Source organism: Oryzias latipes, chromosome 15 (assembly GCF_002234675.1).
Source record: "Oryzias latipes chromosome 15, ASM223467v1".
NCBI classification, from domain to species: Eukaryota; Metazoa; Chordata; class Actinopteri; order Beloniformes; family Adrianichthyidae; genus Oryzias; species Oryzias latipes.
Window position 1 is genome coordinate 16,411,131 of NC_019873.2, and position 21,396 is coordinate 16,432,526.

Sequence of the window (21,396 nt, forward strand, 5' to 3'; positions counted from 1 at the left end):
GGTTTGATTTATAAGCTATTTTTTCTTCCCTGCTCGGCTCTCTGGCTGAAGAAAATAAAATAATAATATTTTTTTTTAAAAAGTGTTTATAAATTAGCATTGATTTAATTCAGATCAGTTATGCTTTCAGTTTTATGGCTGAGGCGCACCAAGAAGATAAACTAAGTAGAGGTTTTTACATCACTGCTGACGTTAAGAGGCCTTTCGCCCTACTTCCTCCAGAATGCACAGATTTTAGGCTAGACTTTTGGAAAAGGCTGATCTTCTCTGATTAGTTACTTTCTATGAGTTTCAAGCATAAATATACACATTTTCTACTGGATGTTCAGGAATGACAGCTGTTATAAGCAGGGTGAAATGATGACAGCTCACCAAAGTAGACTTAAGGTATAACATGACAGAATGCCATTTTTGTCTTGTGTTTAATACTTTTTGTGGGAGGACAGTAGCTGTAGCTGATCTTGTGTGACACAGTCAGCCTTTTGTTTTGGAAGAAAGTCATATAAGCTTCTGTCAAAAGTAAAAAACAATTTCAAATTTTGAGAAAATGCTAGTTTCTATTAATATTTATGTTTTTATTCAAACACAAAAAGAAATAATATTCATATTTACTATAAAAGTACCAATGTAAAGAATGCAAAGTGGTATCAAATTTGTCTGTGGCTCCTGTTTGGTTTTGATCAGTCAGAAACAGGCCCAAATGGCTCTTTTACCATTAAAGCTTGCAGAACACGGCATTAACATCTAACTTTTAAAACATCTACTTTTTTTCTGAAGGCAATAACAGTTAAGAGCTAAAAGTAGTAAGAAACAACCTTTTGGTTCAAAAGGTTAAAAGCTTTTGGGCTTAGAAGCTCATGTCCAGACCTCCAAAAGCACAAGAGGAATGTTTGGCTCATGCTTTTCTTCCTCCAGCTCTCCATTCACTGGTTTTGAATCCACCAGGCTCACAGTGAAATTGATCATGGTTTATTTAGGATGAAGGCAGGTTGTCTTTCCTTTCATAAAAAAAGGTGGGATGAAAGTGACTTGAGGGTAAGAATGAAGCGATGGATGGTAGAGTAGATGGATCCTCCATTGAGAAGAAAGGGAAAGATTGCCTGTTTACAGTTTTCTTGAAAGGGGGGAAGAGATGGATAGTGAGATGGGGAGATGAATGAGTAATAGAGGGAGGGAAAGGCTGCTTGAATGGATGGATGGAGTGGTTCAGGTAGCCGTACCTGGGATAATGTAGCTCAACCTCAGGGTTTTAATGGTGCATAAAAGCCAAAGTCTCATCTTTTATTCAGCTGTAGAGCTACACTTGCCAGGTGAACTCACAAGTCCCATGGGGTGGTAAAATACAGATTGAGTGTCTTGTGAATACACAGAAGTTTTTCTGGGTCTAACTCAAGGAAGCACTTTGAGATAGTTTGTTGCAGAGTGAGGTGTATTGGTTTCTCATATATAGAACAAATGTTGGCCACTTTGATATTTCTGTTAACAAAGTCTTTGGATGTTCTGCAGAAAGGTGCACCATCACTCCTCATGTGACCACAGGCAGTGTGGCCTTCAGTCCTGTGTGTGCCTGTTCCATATGCATCATCTCCTGGGCTTAGTCAGGATCCTCCTGGAGAACAAGATTCCACTTTTAGGGAAAGTGTGTGTTGATGCACACATGCCCACCGCTTAGAGAGAATGCAAATGTTTCCGCAGTGCAGATGATGGCTTTGCTCGGAGCTCACTGTTTCCATAAACGTATGACATGTGGTGGATGGAGGTCTGAGTGTTTGAGCTGCACATGTAAGTTACAGATCGCATGTTGACCGCATCTTCTGTTTTGGAATTTGATGTAAACCTGGAAGGACCAAATGTTGCAGTTACTCAAAAGACCACTGGATGTCAAGCTACGTTCACACCGGCCTTGGCAATGCATGTTCAAGCGGCCACTTCCAATGAAAAGTCTATATAAACATGTGTAAATGCGCGTCTCAGGCTTCCGCGTTCAGAATGTTTAGCTGCGCAGATTTCTAAGACTGTTCTTGGGCTCTACATACAAACCCATTAGCCATTGAACGCTGCGTTGCAAGTTAAAGCAGGTCGAACTTTGACCAATCAGGGACCCCGATTTGAACTGTTTTATATATTGGAAAAAAAACTGTTAAAAAGAAAAAGCCTGGAGCAAGACCCCTCACATTTGTTCTGCTTCAACGTTTTGTACTGAGCCTCTTCCAACTATAGGTAGGGACATGCGCTTGTGAACAGAAAAAGAAGCAGCCCCTCCCTGCCTGTTCTGTTTGAACACCATGGGCTAAACTGGTGTTCTTGAACCTGCATCAAATGCCCGGTGTGTACGTAGCTTTAGAAAGGAGCACCTTTTTATTTCTATTTGAAAAAGTCCGATTTGACACTATGAATAGGCTAATTTGCAATTTCGTTTCAAAAATCGTTTGTGCATTTTGCTGTCATCTCTTCATAAAATGGCCTAGAGGGCGGGATTAAAAGATCAGATGTTTGGGTTGTTGTTGGAATGCAATCTCATGCACTTTCAGGAGTGTGGTTTTTGATTAGCAAGTGGGCGGATTCAACCAAAATCTTCCATTACTCCCAGCTGGTTATTTTTGCCTCATTGTTAAATTAATCAAAGGTGTTAATGGGTCTGTCCCACTTCAGGTTTTATTTCGGCTTTTCAGAAAACTATGGGTGACCTCAAAGGTTATCAGTACAGTGCAGTTATATACGCCTATGGTTTAATCATTGCTGTTGATACAATTGCTGCAGAAGTTTTCAAGTGCATTCATCACCACACATGGCATTCTTTGATTCCTGTTGCATTCACATTTTTTAATTGAAGGAAGCAGAGTTACACGTATGTGTATCTGTATGTGCTACAGGCGTGCTGGAGGTGGCCAAAGGGATGGAGAAGCTCGGCGTCACCCTGGATATTGAGACTTTATCAAACTACATCCTCCCGGTTTTCTCTGACATGGAGACCGCTCGACAAGCTCTCAAAGTAAGCGGCAGGTTGGGTTTGTGTTTTGAAGTTTCTGAAAAAGTTATCGCTACAGAAATGTGACTTTTCCACGTTTAGGAGGCAGGCGTGTCTATGGACTCTGAGGGATTCCTGTGCTCAGAAGTTCGCTCCATGGCTATGAACAACCTGGCCAAGTTGTACACCACGTGTAAGGACACGCACTCGCTCACACACACACACACACACAGCCTAATGAATCTCGACTGCTTCTCGAGCGTCCGTCATCGTAAAAATTGCTGCTTTGCCTGCGGGCTAATTGGCCTAGCGTTGCCACTTGCACACATACACACACGTTTGCCCTCTTACTCGTCTGTGCTCATCAGACCTTTTAAGAGATTAGTCTGTGTGAATACGTAAAAAGCCAGAACGAAAAGCGGCTCCACTTGCAGAGGAAGGAGATAGAGAAGACTGGTAAATAATGGATTGCTCCTCCTGTTTTCTGTCTTTCATCTGTTCCCAGTCGTCACCGCTCACTGAAACTGATGTAGATCTGTATTTTCTAGATGAAAAAGCTTATTTTTTAATCTTGCGTCAAAATAGTATTTAAATATAGTATGTGGATAATAACTCTATTGATGCTACCCAATTTGTAAAAATCATATATACGGTAAATATTTTTTAAAGCATAGATTCTCAAAATTGGCTCTTTATTTTAACTTTTAGATGAGACATTCAAGTTTTTTGTTGTTGTGCCTTGACATTAATCAACCTATATCAACATTTGTTAAATATTTGGAAATATCCATATGTATATATATGTATCAATTAATAGTGTCAGTTGTAGACCAAATATTTGTGCTTTTACTTGTTTATTTTCAGGTTTAGACCTTAGGGGGGACAGAACCTAATACTGATTATTTTTTGTTTTATTTATTTTTTCAAATTAAGGTAACTTGCACTATAACTAGGCTATTATCTTTTTGTGTGGAATAACTAAATGTTGGTTTTTCTTTTCTTTAATTTTGCTCCACTCACAGTATTCTCAGCTATATAAACTTTTTTTCTGTGCCTTTTTTTCATGAAGTTTTTGCTTTGACTTATTTGCTTTTCTCCCATTGTAGTGTCGGATCCCTCCTTCCCTAAGGTGGACCTCGGTACTTTCCGCAGCAGCCTCATCACAGGCTTCAAAAAGTACGTCTCTCCCTCTCTCTCTTGCGTTCTGCATGATTTTACTTTCCGTCTTCGGCCTTAAAACTCCTTGCTGGCGTTTTTAGCGAGGCCCGTAGCTTTATGGAGGTCACGGTGGCATATGTTATGAAAACGACATGTGCAGCTTATCACACCGTCCCCACCGTCGGTGCAGGAGGGCAACTGCTGGGAGAAACGCTGCATCACACAGACGCATCCATACATACATGGGTGCCTCATGCATATGGAGGCCGTCAGCCCTCAGTTCTCACCCCAAAGCAGCGTGGAAGATATGTAAATGAGTAAATGCTCAGCACTGTCCCTCATTTCTAGACCCACTTTCTGGTTTCACACACAAACACACACACACACAGATTCAGAGTTAGCCTTAGGTCCGAGCTCTGACCCATGGGCTTTTGTTGAAGGGGCATTTATGAATATTTACAATTTGTCACCACACCGCCACATAAAAACTCTAGGACCCATGAGCGATGCTAGAGGAGGGTCAAGGGGTAAAGTGGTGACTTGTCTGCAAAATATATGCAATTTAACTTAACTTTAATCTTTCAGTTTAGCAAAAATGGTAACTGAAAAGTTTTAGGTAAAATAAAAACGTGACTTTCTCTTACAAACAATAGTATTTTATTATCCTGTTTATTTCTTTACATGTCTGCTGGTTTTATGGAGGTTTTTCAAATAACACCAAAGTCTTTGTTAAGTAAGGTTGACTTTTTTGGCATATGCTTTTCATAGTTCTTACTCAGTGTTTTCAGGCAGATGATCCATTAATTCTTGGTCTTTTTTTTCTGTCTGAATTAGTTTCCTTTCTTTCATTGGACTCACTGCACTGGCATTAGCACACATTCAGAGGTTTCTGCTCACTTGTGATGGCTGGGTTGTCTGACAGGGTCATAATTGGACTTGTCACTTGTGTGTGTGTGTGTGTGTGTGTGTGTGTGTTTGCGAGCACTTTGTCATCACCATGCGGGACCTGGCCCTGTCAAAGACAAGGTCAGGGGATAATTTAATCATTAAAGACCTCTTCCTCTCTGTGTGTGTCGCGCTCTCTCCTCCTTTTCAACCAACGAGCTGACAATGCCAGAAATGTCACACTTTGTCATTTAGTGTGTGTTTGTGTGGGACTGAGGAAAAGAGAGATGTATTCTTTTGCGGTTTCACACAAAGTGTGTGTTTCATCTTGAACAAAAACAAAAAAATCAGTTTCTCCTTCATAATGTAAAGATTTGTCTTTTACATCAGATTCATGGCAGCTTAACATAAAACTTTTATAGAAATTGAAATTTATGTAAAAAATATCAAACTGTAAATCAATATTCCAGTCTTAATTTACTATTAAACAAACACAGCTTTAAAATAGTTATATTTCAAGTTGGATCTAATGGATTATATTTCTATAAAATAATGAGTATATTTAGAAGGATCATGATCATAAAAGCATTGTAGCTAAACATAGACTTTGTTACCTTGGAGCCTGTTTGATCTTCTGCTGATTGTCCATCAGAGCTCATGCCTTGTCCTCTACTGCCCCCTGCAGGTCAACTGATGTGGAGAGCATGGTAAAGGTAAGAATGAACATTTGTCCTAAATTAATTTTTTTCTTTAAAGTCAAATTTAAATATCTTAATCCTGTTTATGATCCACTTTATCTTAGGTTTAGGGAAGATGTTTCTGCAAAGAAAATAATTTAAATGCAAAAAAAAACCCAATAAAAAACAAGGCCTGCAAGAACATGTGTCCTTCTTGTCTTGTGTGGTTTAAGTTTTTATTTATTTTGTTTTTGTTTTAAAGCTCACTGAGTTGCTCTACAAGGATGAGCGCTTCTCCAGAGGAAATTCCAAACCTTCTGGTAAGAAATCTCATGCACACACTTGTGTAAGTGCGCCCATCTTGCCTCCAGAGACATTCAAAGTTTACCTGAGCGCACTTAAAAGGGGGGGTGCAGGCAAAATGAGTGTGCTTTTGCCACTCATAGAGAATAAGTTAGTCCTGGCTCTGCATGTTGTTTACATGTCAGATGAACTCATAAAGGGGATGAAAGGGTTTGGAGTTTGTACGCTTAGAAAAAAAATCAGTCAAGATTGAGTCAAGTTAGATGAAGAGAAAATCCTGTGTTTTTATCTAAGTTGAGTCTCAATAGCAGTTCTGCTCAGGCTTCCTGTGTGTGTATATGTGTGTATGTGTGTGGGGCAATGTGAGTGATAGACCTGCTCTCTCCAGCAAAAGAAATGGAGCCCAGTTGCTGACACAGCGCTGAGTAGTTAAAGAGTGTGTGCTTGTGTTGGATAGCTTTTTTGTTCTTGATTTGTGTGTGTGTGTCGAGCGTTAATGTCCCTCCAAGTCTGTGCATGTGTCAGGGAGTCCCAAGTGTGTGTGTGTGTGTGTGTGTGTGTGTGTGTGTGTGTGTGTGTGTGTGTGTGTGTGTGTGTGTGTGTGTGTGTGTGTGTGTGTGTGTGTGTGTGTGTGTGTATGTGTGTGTGTGTGCTGGTGGGAGCGATGGAGACTGTTGTCCATGTCACATCCTGTTAGACGACATCTCTCGACATGTGTGACATCTGTGTGTGAGCGCTGCAATAAGAGGAAGCTGTCACTGCCAGCAGCCGCACATTCACTCAAACAGCAGCCCAAAAGCAGCTTCTGTCAGCAGGAAAGCAACACAACCTCACACTCTGCAGAGGTTACAGAAAAAAGGAGTATGAATGCACAAAAGGCTGCCGTGACTGACGTGGTGGCAAATGAAATTTAATCCGGGAACCGCTTTTCCCTGTGTGCATGTGTGTCTTCTTCCAGAGGCTGCTTCCTACTTCCTCTACAATTTGTTTGACAACATGGCAGAGGACCAGGTGCACGCACAGGTGGAGAAACTCCGCAGTTTCCTCAATAAGCTGCACAGCCAGGTATGCACGCCGATGAGGTGTGACACAAACAAACCCACACACAGTTCCTGTTCACAAACCACTGCGGTGTGTGTTCAGATCAGGCTCTCCAAACCATTCAGAGTTGGTGCCAACAAAATAATAATAATAGCCACATTTGAATCCTCAATGCATCCAACTGATTTTATCAAATACATTTAATTTACATGAAAGTACAAATAAGTCCAAGTAAGGTAAAACAGTTTCAGAGTATTCTTTAAAAAAATCAGAAATGTTCCCATGAATTTCTGTTTTCAGTTGCCCTGAGATCTGACTTCAACTTTTTTTTTAATGTAATCTCATTACATCGTCTTCTTCCGCGGTCATGGCTGGAGCATCCGCTCCAAACCGCTGCTTATCTCGAAGAATTAACCCGCCACTAATCGCTTAAGATTAGTGGAGGAAAATGCGCTTAAATTTGCATTTTATCTTGATGATAACCAGAAAATTGTGATGAAATTCTCGATGCATCTAGAGGCTGAGCTCACTGGAGCTCATGGGTCTATTGATGCTTTCTTATAATATTACAGATAATACAGATTATTTTACAGATATCTAGAATGGAGGTCATTCTCATAAAAAGTGGTTGTCTTAAAATGTCAGGAGTGCTTTTTTTAAATTTACGAATCTAAAAAATGATTTTATTGAAAACAAAAACAAAGGTGAACAAAGATTGGCCAATATTCTTTGTTTTTTTACCTTCCCAGAATTACGGAGCAGCCAACAGTTTTAGTAAATCGATGTGGAAAATGTTTGTTTTCCGCTATCACAAAGTTTTACCCAAAGACTTTGAGATCAGAGATTAAGTGTTCATAATCCTTTAAGATTATTTTAAGGCTTTTGGCTGCTGTTTAAACCCTCTGCTTTTGGTCCAAGTGCAACATACAGCTTACAACTTCTTTTCTTTCACCTTTTTTTTCTGAACAGAATATCACAATTCCCTTAAACATCTACAGAGGAATAAAGAACCTTCTAGAGTCTTATCACGCCCCAGAACTCATCAAGGTACAAAACTTTACTAATTAAAATTCCTGTTGAATAAAGTTTATGATTTCCCCATTTGAAATGTTTTGCAGTTGCCGCTCTAAAGATGTTTCCTCACTTCTCTAATTATTGCCTGTGTGTGTTAGGATGTGGTCGCTCTAGTGGACCCCAAAGAAAAGGCGTCCACTGACTTTATGCTGTTTGGTTCTCGTGTAACAGTAAGTAGTAAAACAACACCTACAGTAATCGCCTGAAATCTGTCTAACGTAGGTTTGTTTGTTTTTACGTCATTTTTATGGATTTTATTTTCTGATAACATTAGGGAGTGATGAGTGCACACATATAAGAAGTTTTGTGTTGGTTGGACATGTTTGTTGAGCATCTGTGTCGTACAGGGCTCTGAGGAAAAGGTGTTGGCGCTTGAAAATAAATTGGCTGAACTGAAGGCGGAGAACAAACCATTAGGCATCGTTCTCAAACAGCTCATTCAGGCTCTGAGTGCTGAGGAGGTAAGATTTGTTTAAGCTTGCTCCCATAAGACCTTCTCCTTCCACTCCTGCAGATTTGTTGCTTTTTGTGCTCGCTAGTTTGTTTTTTTCCTGAGACTTCAGTTGTTTGAACAGAACCTGCAGCGCGCCCTCGAGCTGAAGCAGCAGCACGACGAGGAGATGACAGCCGGCAGCTACGCGACCCTCATCAACCTGTGCTGTCGCCACAACAATGTCGACGAGGCGCTCAACCTGAAGAGGGAGATGTGAGTGTGGTGTGATACACACGCTCGCACGAGGCAGCGCTGTGGCCAGTAGAAGGCCATTAAAGTTTAACTTGAGTGGTATTAGGGGAGACGTTAATGCGGGTTCCAGCCGCTCTGTTGACTTGCTGAAACACGGGAAACTCTCCCCTTCCTCCTCCCCCTGTTTCCTCCTCCTGACTCACCACCTGGTTCCAGCATCAGATTGAATTCTGAGAACATATAATAGATGAGCTGCATTATTCTTAGTGGAATACATTAATCAGGTCTGCCTCTGTCCATCTCTGCTTTCAGGAGCCGAAAGGACTCTTCAGTAGCACTGGATGGCAGTAAATACATCGCACTGGTCAAGACCCTCGCTGCAAATGACAGGTTGGAGGGTAAGTTCTTTGGGCTGGAACTAACTCAGCTCAAAAGGGCACTAAAGTTTCACTAAAAACTTCCATGTTACATCTTTTTGGCTCATAATGGAAGCAATAAAACCTTTGCGAACAAACCTTCAGCTCCTTCCCCTTAACCAACTTCAAAATGAAAACTTCCACTGACTCCAATGTTAAAGTCCCACTCCGATCATTTTTTTTAATCATTTTCAAAGCGTTCCCAGTGGTCTTTTAATTATGATTATGCTGATTTTAGCCAAAATAAAAAAAACTGTCGTTTTCTAGGACATAGTTTCTGCAGAGCGGCAGTAGTTCATTAGAGTTTTGTCTCTGAGTTATAAGTGGGACTGTTTGCACGGAGCAACTCCGCCCCTCTTCCCTCCCTACTGCTGACAGCTCGGAGCAGGGAGCTGCTTTTCAAACAGCATTTACTGCCATTTTTAATTTTCTTAATATATTTACATAACAACTTAAAAACACCAAAAACACAATTTTCATCAGAGTGGTTCTTTCAAATATTCATAGATAAATGTTTCTTCTATAAACCTCTGAACAGATGTGTATTTGTCAAGTTTATTTTACATCACACCCTCTTATCTAGATTAATGCTAAACTTCATGTTTTCTTCAGGGTTTGAAAAATACTTGTTGTATTTTTGGTGGAATTTTTCAGCCACAAATGATTCTGATTTGCTGCTCATTGATCCCCGTAACACTCCCAAGCTTCCATGACAAAAGATCAGCTTGAATCTGAGTGTGAATGTGTGTTCAGCTTTCATCTGCGTGCACCGTCGACTCCGTCAGCTTTCCGTCCCCTCTTCCTCAAACAACATTTTCAGAATTCTATGGTGGGTTTCCTTCAGCAATTACCATCGGCTCGCTTGTCTGTCCTTGTCTCACCTCTCTCTTCACGTCACCCTCGCTTTCCATTTCAGTCAGTCTCTCTGTCCAACCCTATCCCCCCCATCTCTTGCAAAGCCTGTCACTCTTGCCCCCACCCACCCCCACAACGACACACACATGTCAAAGTGAAATGAGAGAGGAGGAAAATTACAGGACTGTGTGTATTTTTCCAGAATTATTGAAATCCGCCTTGGTGCTAATGGCAGATCATGTCCGCAGAAGTGCTTGAGCATTACACACACCTACACACACACACACACACACCTACACACACACACCGATTTGCATGTGAATTCAAGCAAAAGGCATTTGGTGTCACAACGGTTGGTGTGTCCGTCTGTGTGTCTGTGTTGTGGTGTGCATAGGCGGCGCTAACACATCTGCCATTAGCCAGAGTGTACATATGGAGGCAATGCTTGTCAGCCACATTAGAACACATGGCTAACCTTTATGCTAGCCTGTCCCACCCAGACTTTGGCCTCAGCGCACACCAGACCCAGCTGAAGATCATAGTTCCCGACATTTCATTTCATTCCATTCCTCACAAGTTGCGACTGTTTTTTTTTTCTTTTCAACCTCGTTTCACCTCTTTATCAAACAAGCTGCTTTGATTTGAGCCTCTTTTCATCTATTAAACATTATTGTAGTCACTGTTTTCACCATAATTCTTTATAACTCTGATATTTGCATGTGTTAGGCTTTCTCATTTAAGTTTAACTGTTAATTTTTATTGATCTATATTCTTATTAAATGAATAATGACATGTAAAACAAGACTTTCTTTTTCTTTTTTTATCTTTAGATAAGCCAAAAATATCACTAATGTCCACAGATAAGTAATAGCAGTATGGTATTTGTTTTCATTTTTAAATTAGATGTTGATAGGTTGGATTTTATCTCATGGACTAAACCACTAATGTGTAACAAGAGAAACTGTGTTCCTAGAGTGAGATTTTTGCTGAAAAAGTGTGTATGTCTTCTTCACATAGATGTTACCATGACAGACCTTTGGAGACCTTTAGCAGACATTTTTAGAGAAGCTAAGTCAGACAGTTTCAGAACATTGACCGAAAAGGATTGTTTTTGTTGCATGTCTTTCTCCTGCTTTTTTGCTAAAGCTTACTATAGTGCTATGCTTTTCTTAGAAACTAGAATAATTTAGGAATCAATCATCTCACTTGTTGAACCAGCTACATAAATCAATGTGGACTTCAAGAGTCAAAACACAACTTTGACCCACTGTTGCCTCTTCCCTTCCGCTTTATTAGATATACCCCTCCTCTATCAACATGTGTCTCTTTGACCTGCCCTTGCTCCTCTTCTCCTGTTTCTCCCACTTTTGTAAACACAGCTTGGCTGTAGATGGTCCTGAACTCATCGTTAGTGCCGTATGCATCTCTGGAAAGAGACATCAGTTGCATTCAAGCCATGGAACATTAGATGAACCACTGGACTGTGTGATGTTTGTTTACCTGGCCTGTCTGCCTCTCCATCTCCTGATGTGTGCGGGGTCTGGCTCGCTGTGCTGGCCATGATGCTCGGCTGCACTGATGGATATGCATACTGGCTCAATGGATAGATAAAGGGGGAGATGGCGGCAAAACGCCGCAGGGGGGGGTGGGATTGGATGTTGGGTGGAAGGATGTTAGCTAGTTTAGCTCCATTTGGGCAGATCAGCTCCAAGTCACTGGTCCCTGTGATTAACAGGTCTGTCAAGCAAAGATGGGCTTAGGCACAGGTAGACAAATGGATTGAGGTGTGAGGAGCGGGAGACTTGGGGGAGGATCTATTAAATCAAAAGCGGTACAGCCTTGACAGCAGATCAGATTATTAGACGCATCGTTTATGCTGGTGGCACAAGCCACGCTCAGCTTTTTCTTTATAGGTTTGGGGTGTATGCAGAGACTTTGGGCTTTTCGTTCTTCAAGTAGAAACAAAGAAGTCAGAATTTTAGACAATGCACAGATTTCAGCTTGTGGGTAAATAAAACATAAAACCCTGAACTGATTTCCTTTACCACAAATTTAAATGGATATTTTGACTTTTTGTTAACATCAGGATTCTATTTTCAGCTAAATCCAAAATAACTCTTTTAAAATCAATGTCCTTGTAATTTTGTATGCCCTAGAAATAATGAGTTATTGCTTACAAAACTCAGAAGAACACAGTTTAAATATTACAAGGAGCACCTGAAGTACAGGTTTGAGCCAGGTGCCAGCTCAGACGAGGAAAACAAAGACGTATATGGACCTAGTGGACTACAAGTGGCTAAATTAGAATGAAGTACAGCAGGAAGCTTGGGCCCGCACAGCATATCTTCTACATGATCTTTATAAAGCAAAACCATTTCTGGATACAGGTCAATATCAAAAATAAGTTAAAATGGGGTGTTAGACATGTTACTGTGGTTATGTTAAAAGGCCAAATTCCTTACTTCGAGACCTCTTAAATGACATATCAGAAGGGTTCTTTGTGAGCCAAAACCACAGCATCTTGTGGAGAGTAAATGTGAAGCAGGAATGATGGGTGAAGACAAAAGTACAGCAGTATAATAACAGGTTCTGCATATTTCATTACTGTCAAAATTAGCTTTCTTTCCTATTAGTGTTTGAAGTTAAACTCTCCCTCAGGAAGCCGAAATGACTCCTTTGACAATATAAACCCTTTTGCTGTTGTCTTGTCTCAGACATCGTTCCTAATAGGAATGTCTTTGAGTTCTAGTCATTCCTCCTCCATCCTTCCACTCCATGTCCTATTAAATCTGTGACAACCTTTGGTTCCCATTGCCATAACGACTGGCACAAAGAGGAGGACTGATGGTGACACAGACTAAAATTAGGATGCCAAAGCACTCAGCAGTGGCACTGTTTCTCAACCACCAAGTGTTTATAAATGTCATGGGCCCGATGTGAGTGATACTGTCGTATGAGACGTTTTGTTGTTGCATTAACAGGCACGGAGGTGAAGGCCTCGTTTTATCAACAGTTGTTTGCTTTAGCTCGTTTATCCATTTTTCTTTTTCTAAATGCAAAAAGCCAATAAAATAAAAAATAAAAATTAAAGCAAATGTCAGGAATACTCTACAATTGAAGTAATAATGTGGAATATTTGGGCATATTCAGAGTCTATGGCTCGCCCATCTTCTCCCTTCTGTTTTGCCATGCCATATAGATTAGGCTCTGTGATGGATAGCGGCTATATCGCTAACAGTCCATTAACAGCTGTCTAAATAGACATTAAACGCATCTTAATTGCTTTACGCTGATACCGCACATATGCGCACACATCAGTCTCTCTTTTCACCGTTTTGGCCCCACTGTTGTCCAGATGGGCGCTTGAACCAGCAAAAAGCCCTCCATTACCAGCTTGGATTTGACCAAACTGATCCACCCCTCAGCCCGCTTACCGAGGTCTTGCTGGGGCCATGACGGGCCCTTGTTGCCACATACCTATAATTTAGCCCCCCAAGTGCTTTCCACACGGCCACAGCAAAAAGCTGGCCTCCATTGTAGGGGTCTGGTAATTGTAGTCTCGTTTAGAAAACCGCAAGTAGCAATTAGCACAGAGTTGGCATTATACCGGGTTGGATTTGCATCCCTGCTGAGTGCAAAATGCTGTTTTAATATGGGTTTGTTTTCCCCACATGGAATTAGCTAAAGGGGCCTTTTATCATATTCGCACACCCCGCTCTTCATTCAGCCAAGCTCTGCCCACCTCTTTTTTTGCCTCGTGTCTCTGCTTTATCTCTCTTTCCTGTTGTCCTGTGTTGTGTCCCTTATTCTGTGTACCTTTAAATCAATCTCAGGTCATTGCTCTTAATGGAAAATCCACCTCTCACCTTAGTGAAACACTGTCATTATTTCACAGAGGCGGTAGATATCCTGAAGGAGATGAAAGAGAAGGAGGTGGTGCTGAATGACGCCAACATCACCACGATCTTTCACATGCTCAACGATGTCGCTGCTAAGGGCAACATCCCCGCCGTCCGACGATTGCTGGACACCATCTTCTCACTTGGACTGGCCAAACCCACCGCCAATCTCTGTTCACCCATAGTCACTGCCCACCTGAACAGGTAAAACTACCAGTGTTTGAAATGGTAAAAATCCGAACACCGGCCATGTTTAATCATTTTGTGCTTCGTTTGATTTTTCTGCCTTGAATTTTCTACGAAGCAGCCAGCACTTTTGCTCACCGATTTGTGTCCTCATCTGCCAAAGCCTGCTGCCAGGTGTGTGTGTGTGTGTATCTCAATGAGTCACTCATCCCTCCCTATGATCATAGCTGAGGTTAGATTCCGGGTCAGCAAACCAGAAAGAGAGAGGATGTGGAAATTGCTCGTTTATGTTGGGATGTGTATGTTTGTTACCGCCAGGCTTTTTGTTTGAGGATGCGCCAGCTGCAACCTCTCCCATGAGGCCCCCACCCTTGATTCCCCTGAAACACCCACTGCTATTCTCAGAGATTTTAATGTGTGTGTGTATGCGTGTGTGGCGAGAGACGGCCAGCATTGCTTCTTCCCATCATGCCAGTATGTAAATGAACACTGGCAAACATCCGCTGTGGGGGTCACTGGTGTTGCCCCACCTTTACACTTTATTCAGCATGTGTATGTTCGTGTGTGTATCCTTTTTTTTTTCTGAGCAGCTTTTAACTAAATCAACTCATTAGCATGTTAATTATGTATAGAGCGCTAATTGCTGGATTTATCGTACACACATTGCGCTCTTGGGGGGCCTGTCACCAAACACACACACCCAAAATGCTTTTATACAGTTTACCTTTTGTGTATACGCCACACCGGAGGTAGACCTTTTGCAAATGATGCTTATATACAAACACACAGGTGCTCCCCGGCCGCCGCCTGTGTTGTGTTGTGTCTGTGGCCTCGACAGTTTCCAGGTTCACTCGTTAATCGCTGCCTGTGTGAGATTAGCAGGCTAATTTACTCCTGGGTCATGAACAGCCTCCAAATCAGAAATGCACACAGCAGCTTACACAGCCTTGCTCACAAATCAAGTGCCAGTTGTGCTGCCTCCAACTGATGCTGCTGCAAAACATGGTGATGAAGAAACACTTGTTAGTTCTGCACAGCTAGTCTTTCCCAAAAATCCTATGGAGCTCATCCACTAGATTATTTGCTTTTTAGATAATGAAAATGTAGTTAAAGACCCACACTCAGCATAAACTCCTCATAAACTTTGTCCTGAAAAATGACAGTTCTTTTTTATTTAGGCGAAAAACGGCATAATCATAATTAAAAGCCGTGGGGACGTTTTTAAAATGGCTCAAAAGATGATCAGAGTGGCTCTCCAATGATAAATCTTGTAGAAATGCTCATTTCCCATAGCAGAAAGCTGATTGAGATGTTAAATCTGATAGTAGTAATCCTGAATCTTTCTGCCTTTATCTATTCTTTTCTGCCTCCTCATACAGGAGGGGAGGCAGGATGGATTGAAGCTATAAAAGAGGACAAAGCAGGCATCACATCACTACTTGCATCTCATCGCTGCGTCAGCGCTAATGACTTAATGAACACTTCTCTGCCAGATTAGCCCTTGACAGCCCATCACGCGCGCCGCCCCGCTAGCCTTCAGGCCCATCCGCTCAGCGTTGTGTGTGCTAACCTGCCACAACACTAGATGGCAGCTAGCTCAGATTGCCATCCTCGAGAAAGTGATTAGTGACAGTAAATGCTAATGAGTCCGACAAAATGAGGAGCTGGCAGGACAAGTATGGTAAGGCAGCAGCTCGATGATGAAGAGCAGGGAGGCGGGCACAAAGCTGAAGACAGTTGCTCAGAGAAACATTCCTATAATAGTCCCTAGAGTACTTTTACACGCGAGTGTTTGCGAGAGAAAACATTAAGAAAAGGACCTTTAGGTAACACGTTTAGAGCATTAATGTATAATTTTGTTTTTTTTAATTTGCTTCCATCACATTTTGTTTCTTCGACTTCATTATTACAGTCTAGGTCTTCTGTCTAAAACATTTGCAGAAACAAACCTTAGTTGTCTTTTTTGGGTGAATAGAAGCATAAAAACTCAGCCTATTTTTTTTTAATTGCCTGAATTTTTGCTTTTACTGTTAAAAATGTTAATATAACTTGTCTTTTTAATGAATATATTCTACTCATTAGCAGGAACTGCCTGCCGAATGCCTCAGCCTACATAAACAAAGATGGAAGGTTTTCTAAGCCTGACATTTTGGCTCAATGTTCCCCTCAGAATCCTTATTTATTTCAAGATTTAAAAAAAAAGTTTGTTTTTTTTAAACTTTTGAATTTGTGAAAAAGTTAGTAATAAGTGTTCTAGATGTAGGTTCTCAGGTTTAATATTTGTGTTTTTTAAACTGCTTACTTTTGGTTCACAATAAGGCATTTTTCTTTTTGAAGTTTGATCATATTTCATGAATAAACTCAAGCTGATGTCATTTTGGACCAGCTCTTAACCGGTGTAACCATGTTTGCCATATCGGCTTCAGGAAACATATTTTCCTTTTTGTGTCCCCATGATTCAGAGTGATTGAAACCTCTAGACCTTTGCATACACAAGCATCATTTAGGGTCGTGAATAATCTCTGTAATAAGTAAGTGTCATTCAGGCATGTATGTAACAGCAGGCTAGCGGTGTCATGATCACAGTCTCACTTGCATTGGGAGACACCGGCCCCTCATTCTGCCTCACAGGAGGACGGTGGCTTGATAATAGGGCTGCCCATCTTCCCCAGAACAAAAAAACGTGGGACGCAGAATAGGACAGGAGGAGGGTGCGATGAGTCGAAATGAGCCTGCTTGTCTAATCTTTCAGGTTTCCGTCGAGTAGCTCGTTATTTCTTTTTTTTTCAGGGCTTAATTGGCCGGAAAGTGGCTGACATGCAAAGTTGGGGACATTAACAGGGCTGCACGCGGCAGTAACTGGCAACGCAAAGTGACAGTTAAATTGTACCTAGGGGAAATTATCCATCTTTTCGACATCTTTAGCTCTTTTTAGGGGGTGGGTCTGCAGGCAGAAGGATGGGGTGTAATTGCAAGTCAGACCGGCTTTTAAAAAAAAAAAAAAAAAAGTAAGCTTTTTCATTAGGAAGGAAGGACTATACGGAGGTGTTTGATCCAAAAAAGAAAGAAAGAGGTGGACAGATGGTAGTGATGAAGAATCATTCAGGGTAAAACTGCAAACCCACGTTCTCCCCTGTGGTCTCGACTCAGAACAAACACTCTTTCTCTCATTTTCAAAAACCTCTTCCTCTCCTCAGTGTTGTTCAATCAGACTGTTGTGCAGCTGAACAGCCTCTTGACTGGCGCAGCTGAATAATGTTGTCCCTCTTCATTTCAATTTGTGGAGCTCTTTGCTTTCTAGTCCCAATCACTCCTCCTCCTCTTCCTCCTCCTCCTCCTTCATTCCCCTCTGTGGCTCATGTCTCAGAAACTGAAGGTCAAAACAGTCTGCTTTTCCTACAAAGTTGTAGTTCGTTTGGAACACATTCTGCTTTTCCACTCATCGAATTGATTTAGAGAGACAATTACCGTATACTTGTTTACTCTCAATCTCTCTGTCTAGTTATCACACGGCCTGTTGGTGCCCTAACTGCTTTGACCTCTGTGTGATTGACATGGTAATTACCCAATCAGCAGACTGACGGCAACAGAAGGCTGAAGTGGCCTCCCTTTGCTCACTCACTTGTTTCCGGTCTCTTCTTTCCTTGTTATCACTCCATCATCTCCTCTCCTGCCCTCCTTTGTTTGTTGTGAAGGAGGACGGAGTGATCAAGAACAGGACGACATGAGACAAAGGCCAATAGCTGTGCGCGCCGCTGTTGCAATATTGGTGCTAAATCGCTCAGCTGGGGGGAGAGGTCATCCTAGGATAGTGAGAGCTGACGACATGAAATCATGAAATCAAAAGGGAGATGAGAGAAGAAAGCGATGAAAAACGAGAGTCCATGGAAATGAGGGACGTTAAAGAGATGTGAGATGGATAAAAGCGATGGAGCTCAGGAGGGGTTGGAGGATAAGCTTGGGGGTAAAAGATCAGTGGAGTCCTTTTATCTGCCGCATTGCTTCGCCTCTAAAAGCCTGTCCACAGAGTCATTAGGCCCTCACAGACAGGTGAGCAAAAGCGTGTGCGCTTGTGTGAGAATGATGTATTGGGGCCAAAAGGCTTCATCACCTACAGTTGTGCTGTCATGAATTCAAAGGCCCGTATTGTTGAGGTGGGTCATGGTGCTGGAATTGGAGGCCACAGGGTTAACACCCTGTGATACACTCTTTATTCTCCTCCTGACAAAATCCTTCACACGCCTGATTGGACCAGCCTGGCACCTAACCTGCTCTCTGATCTCCCCTCTCTTGCTCTGTTTTTCTCCTCATCTCTGCAGCAAGGACGTGGCTGGGGCTCTCGAAGCTACGATTGAGTGTCAGAAACTCTACAACCAGCTGCCCCGCATCCATGACATCATTGTTGCTCTGGTGGAGAAAGGAGACACCGAAGTACTGCAAAAAGGTTCAACATTGATCTCTGAATTTTTTATGACTTTAAGATCCACTCTGATGAAAATTGTGTTTTTAACATGTACTTGTGGCATTTTTTCTCACGATGGACATATGTAAAGACAATTAATCCTAAATATTCATTTCTGACTGTTTCTTTAGTCAAATTGCTGTGAATCATGAAGAGAAAACAACATGCTATTTAAAAAAAAAAGATTTAATTTGTGACACAGAAAAAACACTGGGTGAGCCAAAAGCTCCCTGCTCTGCTCCATTCTGATTTACTTGTAGATGACGAGATCCACGACTTTAAAATACATTAAAAATACAAAATTCTCTATTCATTTTTTTTAAAAGGTGCCAATTGTCCTTTGATAAAGATAATTTATTCGCTCTGAATTTCCCTTTTATTAGTCCCACTCCAATCATCTTTTGATCATTTACAAGGCTGGACAACCCTGGTCCTCAAGAGCCTCGACACTGCATGATTTCCATTTCTCCCTGACCAGCTTTCTGCTGATTGGCTGACTCAATACATTCCACATCCTGATTGACTGAACACACCTGATTTAGGTAGTCGCGATCAAGCAGTCCAGGGAGAACTGGAAAACAGGCAGGGCTGTGGGTCTTGAGTCCCAGTGTTGGCCGACCCTGATCTATTATAAAAGCTTTGAATTATGATTATGCTGTTTTTAGGCAAAATAAAAACTGTCACTTTCTAGGACATAGTTTCTGCAAAGCAAAGCAACATCATTTGATTTTCGCCTCTGAGTTGTGGGTTTGGCTATTGACTGAGAGTAACCCTGTGTTCATTTCCCATCATGCCTTTGTTAACATGCTTTCCCCCGCTAGCTCACTTTTTGAACTGAAATAGTTCTTCAAAGTTTAGCAAAAGTCTGCATCTTGTAGCTGCACTCTGTTCACCAAACTCAGTACAACTTGTTTGTCCAAATTGCTGCTAACCTTTGTGCGCGAGCCAAAGCACCCTTTGTATGCAGCCATTAAATGCACATGTAACAAGTGCCACCAAATCCAGAAACTGACTAACTGTTTTGACCAGGTTAGTTTGTGAAACACGTCGGCCAATCACATCAAAAGCGGCTTCCATGTGTTTGAACAGCGGCGCTGTAAAGAGGTCAGGGAGCCAAAAAGGCCAAGTGTCTCAGAGTGTGTGAACGCTGAAGCCATGAGTGGAGCACCACTCTGGTTCCATCGCATCCCGAGGGGTGACGAACCCACAGTGTCAGTCACTCACAAATACCATGAAGAGGACCTTCATTTTTAGACAGAAACCAACTTTTCAAAATAAAAAACTATCAACTTTTGAAACACTAAATGATTGTCTCCCAAAGAGTTAGATATAATTGTGAAGCACATAAATAAAAGCTGCAAGCTCCAACCTGCTTCACTCAGCAAGGTGATTTTTTTAAAAAAAACAGCATTTTGTCATTAGCAGATGCTACAGAAAGGCTCATTTTTCTAGCTGAAATGACATAAATCCTTATGTTTGGGTGTAATGTTTTTACAATTGCAACCTTAAACATAGACATAGCACAAGTACCACCCTAAAGTGGATTTTCACCCATGTTGTCATTAATAATTTAAGTTTCAATATTAAAATTAAAAAGTCACTGTATCCATTGAAACCACTACTTTTTTCCAAAATAAAAGCTTTTACTTTGAAAAAGCCTATAGCACTAAATTAGAACATCAGGATCTTTTTACGGGAAATCCGCGGGAGGAATGTTTCTGTTGTTCATGTTAGATTTGGGCCTCGTGGTATTTCTGAGTGAATAAAGTTCAAAAAGCTTCACTCTATTCAAGAGAGTGCACGTACAGTGAGAGGGATTACTTTTTCCCTCACAGCTCTGCTAAATATGCAGGTCCATTTGGATGAGGAGAAACTTGGAAATGTGTTGGTGTGTGTGGCACCTGTCCTGAAGCTGCTGGACGGAGATAGTCTGTATTGCTGAGCGGGGCGCTTTAGCAGGTTTACCAGTGGAGCTTATGTTTCCATTCGGGACTTGATATAGCTGCTTTGAGCCTGGGACTTTGTGCCAAGTAATGGAATCTGCAGCAAACGAGAAAATGTGTTGTGTTTGATTAAGCTGCAGACGTTTCTTATTCCCAACCTTTCTCTGCTGTTTTTTCCTCAGCCATGGACTTTATTAGTCAGGAGCGGGGAGAGATGACCATGCTGTATGATCTTTTCTTCGCATTCCTGCAGACTGGCCGTTACCGCGAAGCCCGAAAGATCATTGAGGTGAGCACAGCTACCCTTGAAGGAGCAGTCACGAGCATTAGAGCTGCAAGTTTTAAACCAAATTTCTCAGAAAGTAACAAAAATCGGATTTCTGTGACGTCTCAGTATGAAAGGCAGTAAAATACAAAGCCTTGAAACTTAAATCATGTTCTTGGAGGTCATTGTTCTAAAATCTTCATGAGTCTTCACACGCAAGGACATGCTAAATTGAATTGACGTCCTCCATTTGGGACTGTAAATCATCTGACCCGGACATGTTTTGGATATTTTTTGTGGTATTAAACCCTGACATCTGCCCTGTTACGAGAAAACAAGCTGGCAGATGAGGAGCAATTTGTCTTTTTCTTTTTTTCCTTCAATGGTGAAAGCAGAGGTGTGTGCAGATGAGAAGCCGGATGAGAGGAGGAGAGACCAGAACATTAAAACAAACACAAGAAGGAGTTTAGAAATTCCCTAACCCCAACTGTCCTGGTGTGGCCTTAAAGAGGGATTTGCCTCTCTAGAGGACTCAAACCCTCTTAAATATTATCAGCATGGTTTTATTACTCATTTCCG

General features: G+C 41.5%; 1 protein-coding gene across 1 annotated transcript in view; it reads left to right on the top strand.

Moving 5' to 3' along the window:
* Window positions 1-21,396, top strand: part of lrpprc (leucine rich pentatricopeptide repeat containing) — a 53,227-nt gene that overhangs the window by 7,979 nt on the left and 23,852 nt on the right. The window contains exons 12-25 of the mRNA XM_011484310.3: window positions 2,874-2,992; window positions 3,071-3,161; window positions 4,075-4,144; window positions 5,697-5,724; window positions 5,951-6,008; window positions 6,950-7,056; window positions 8,002-8,079; window positions 8,205-8,276; window positions 8,454-8,567; window positions 8,682-8,812; window positions 9,104-9,189; window positions 13,958-14,165; window positions 18,467-18,591; window positions 20,735-20,841. Coding sequence (XP_011482612.1) covers window positions 2,874-2,992; window positions 3,071-3,161; window positions 4,075-4,144; window positions 5,697-5,724; window positions 5,951-6,008; window positions 6,950-7,056; window positions 8,002-8,079; window positions 8,205-8,276; window positions 8,454-8,567; window positions 8,682-8,812; window positions 9,104-9,189; window positions 13,958-14,165; window positions 18,467-18,591; window positions 20,735-20,841 — 1,394 coding nt within the window. The remainder of the gene's footprint in view (window positions 1-2,873; window positions 2,993-3,070; window positions 3,162-4,074; window positions 4,145-5,696; window positions 5,725-5,950; window positions 6,009-6,949; window positions 7,057-8,001; window positions 8,080-8,204; window positions 8,277-8,453; window positions 8,568-8,681; window positions 8,813-9,103; window positions 9,190-13,957; window positions 14,166-18,466; window positions 18,592-20,734; window positions 20,842-21,396) is intronic.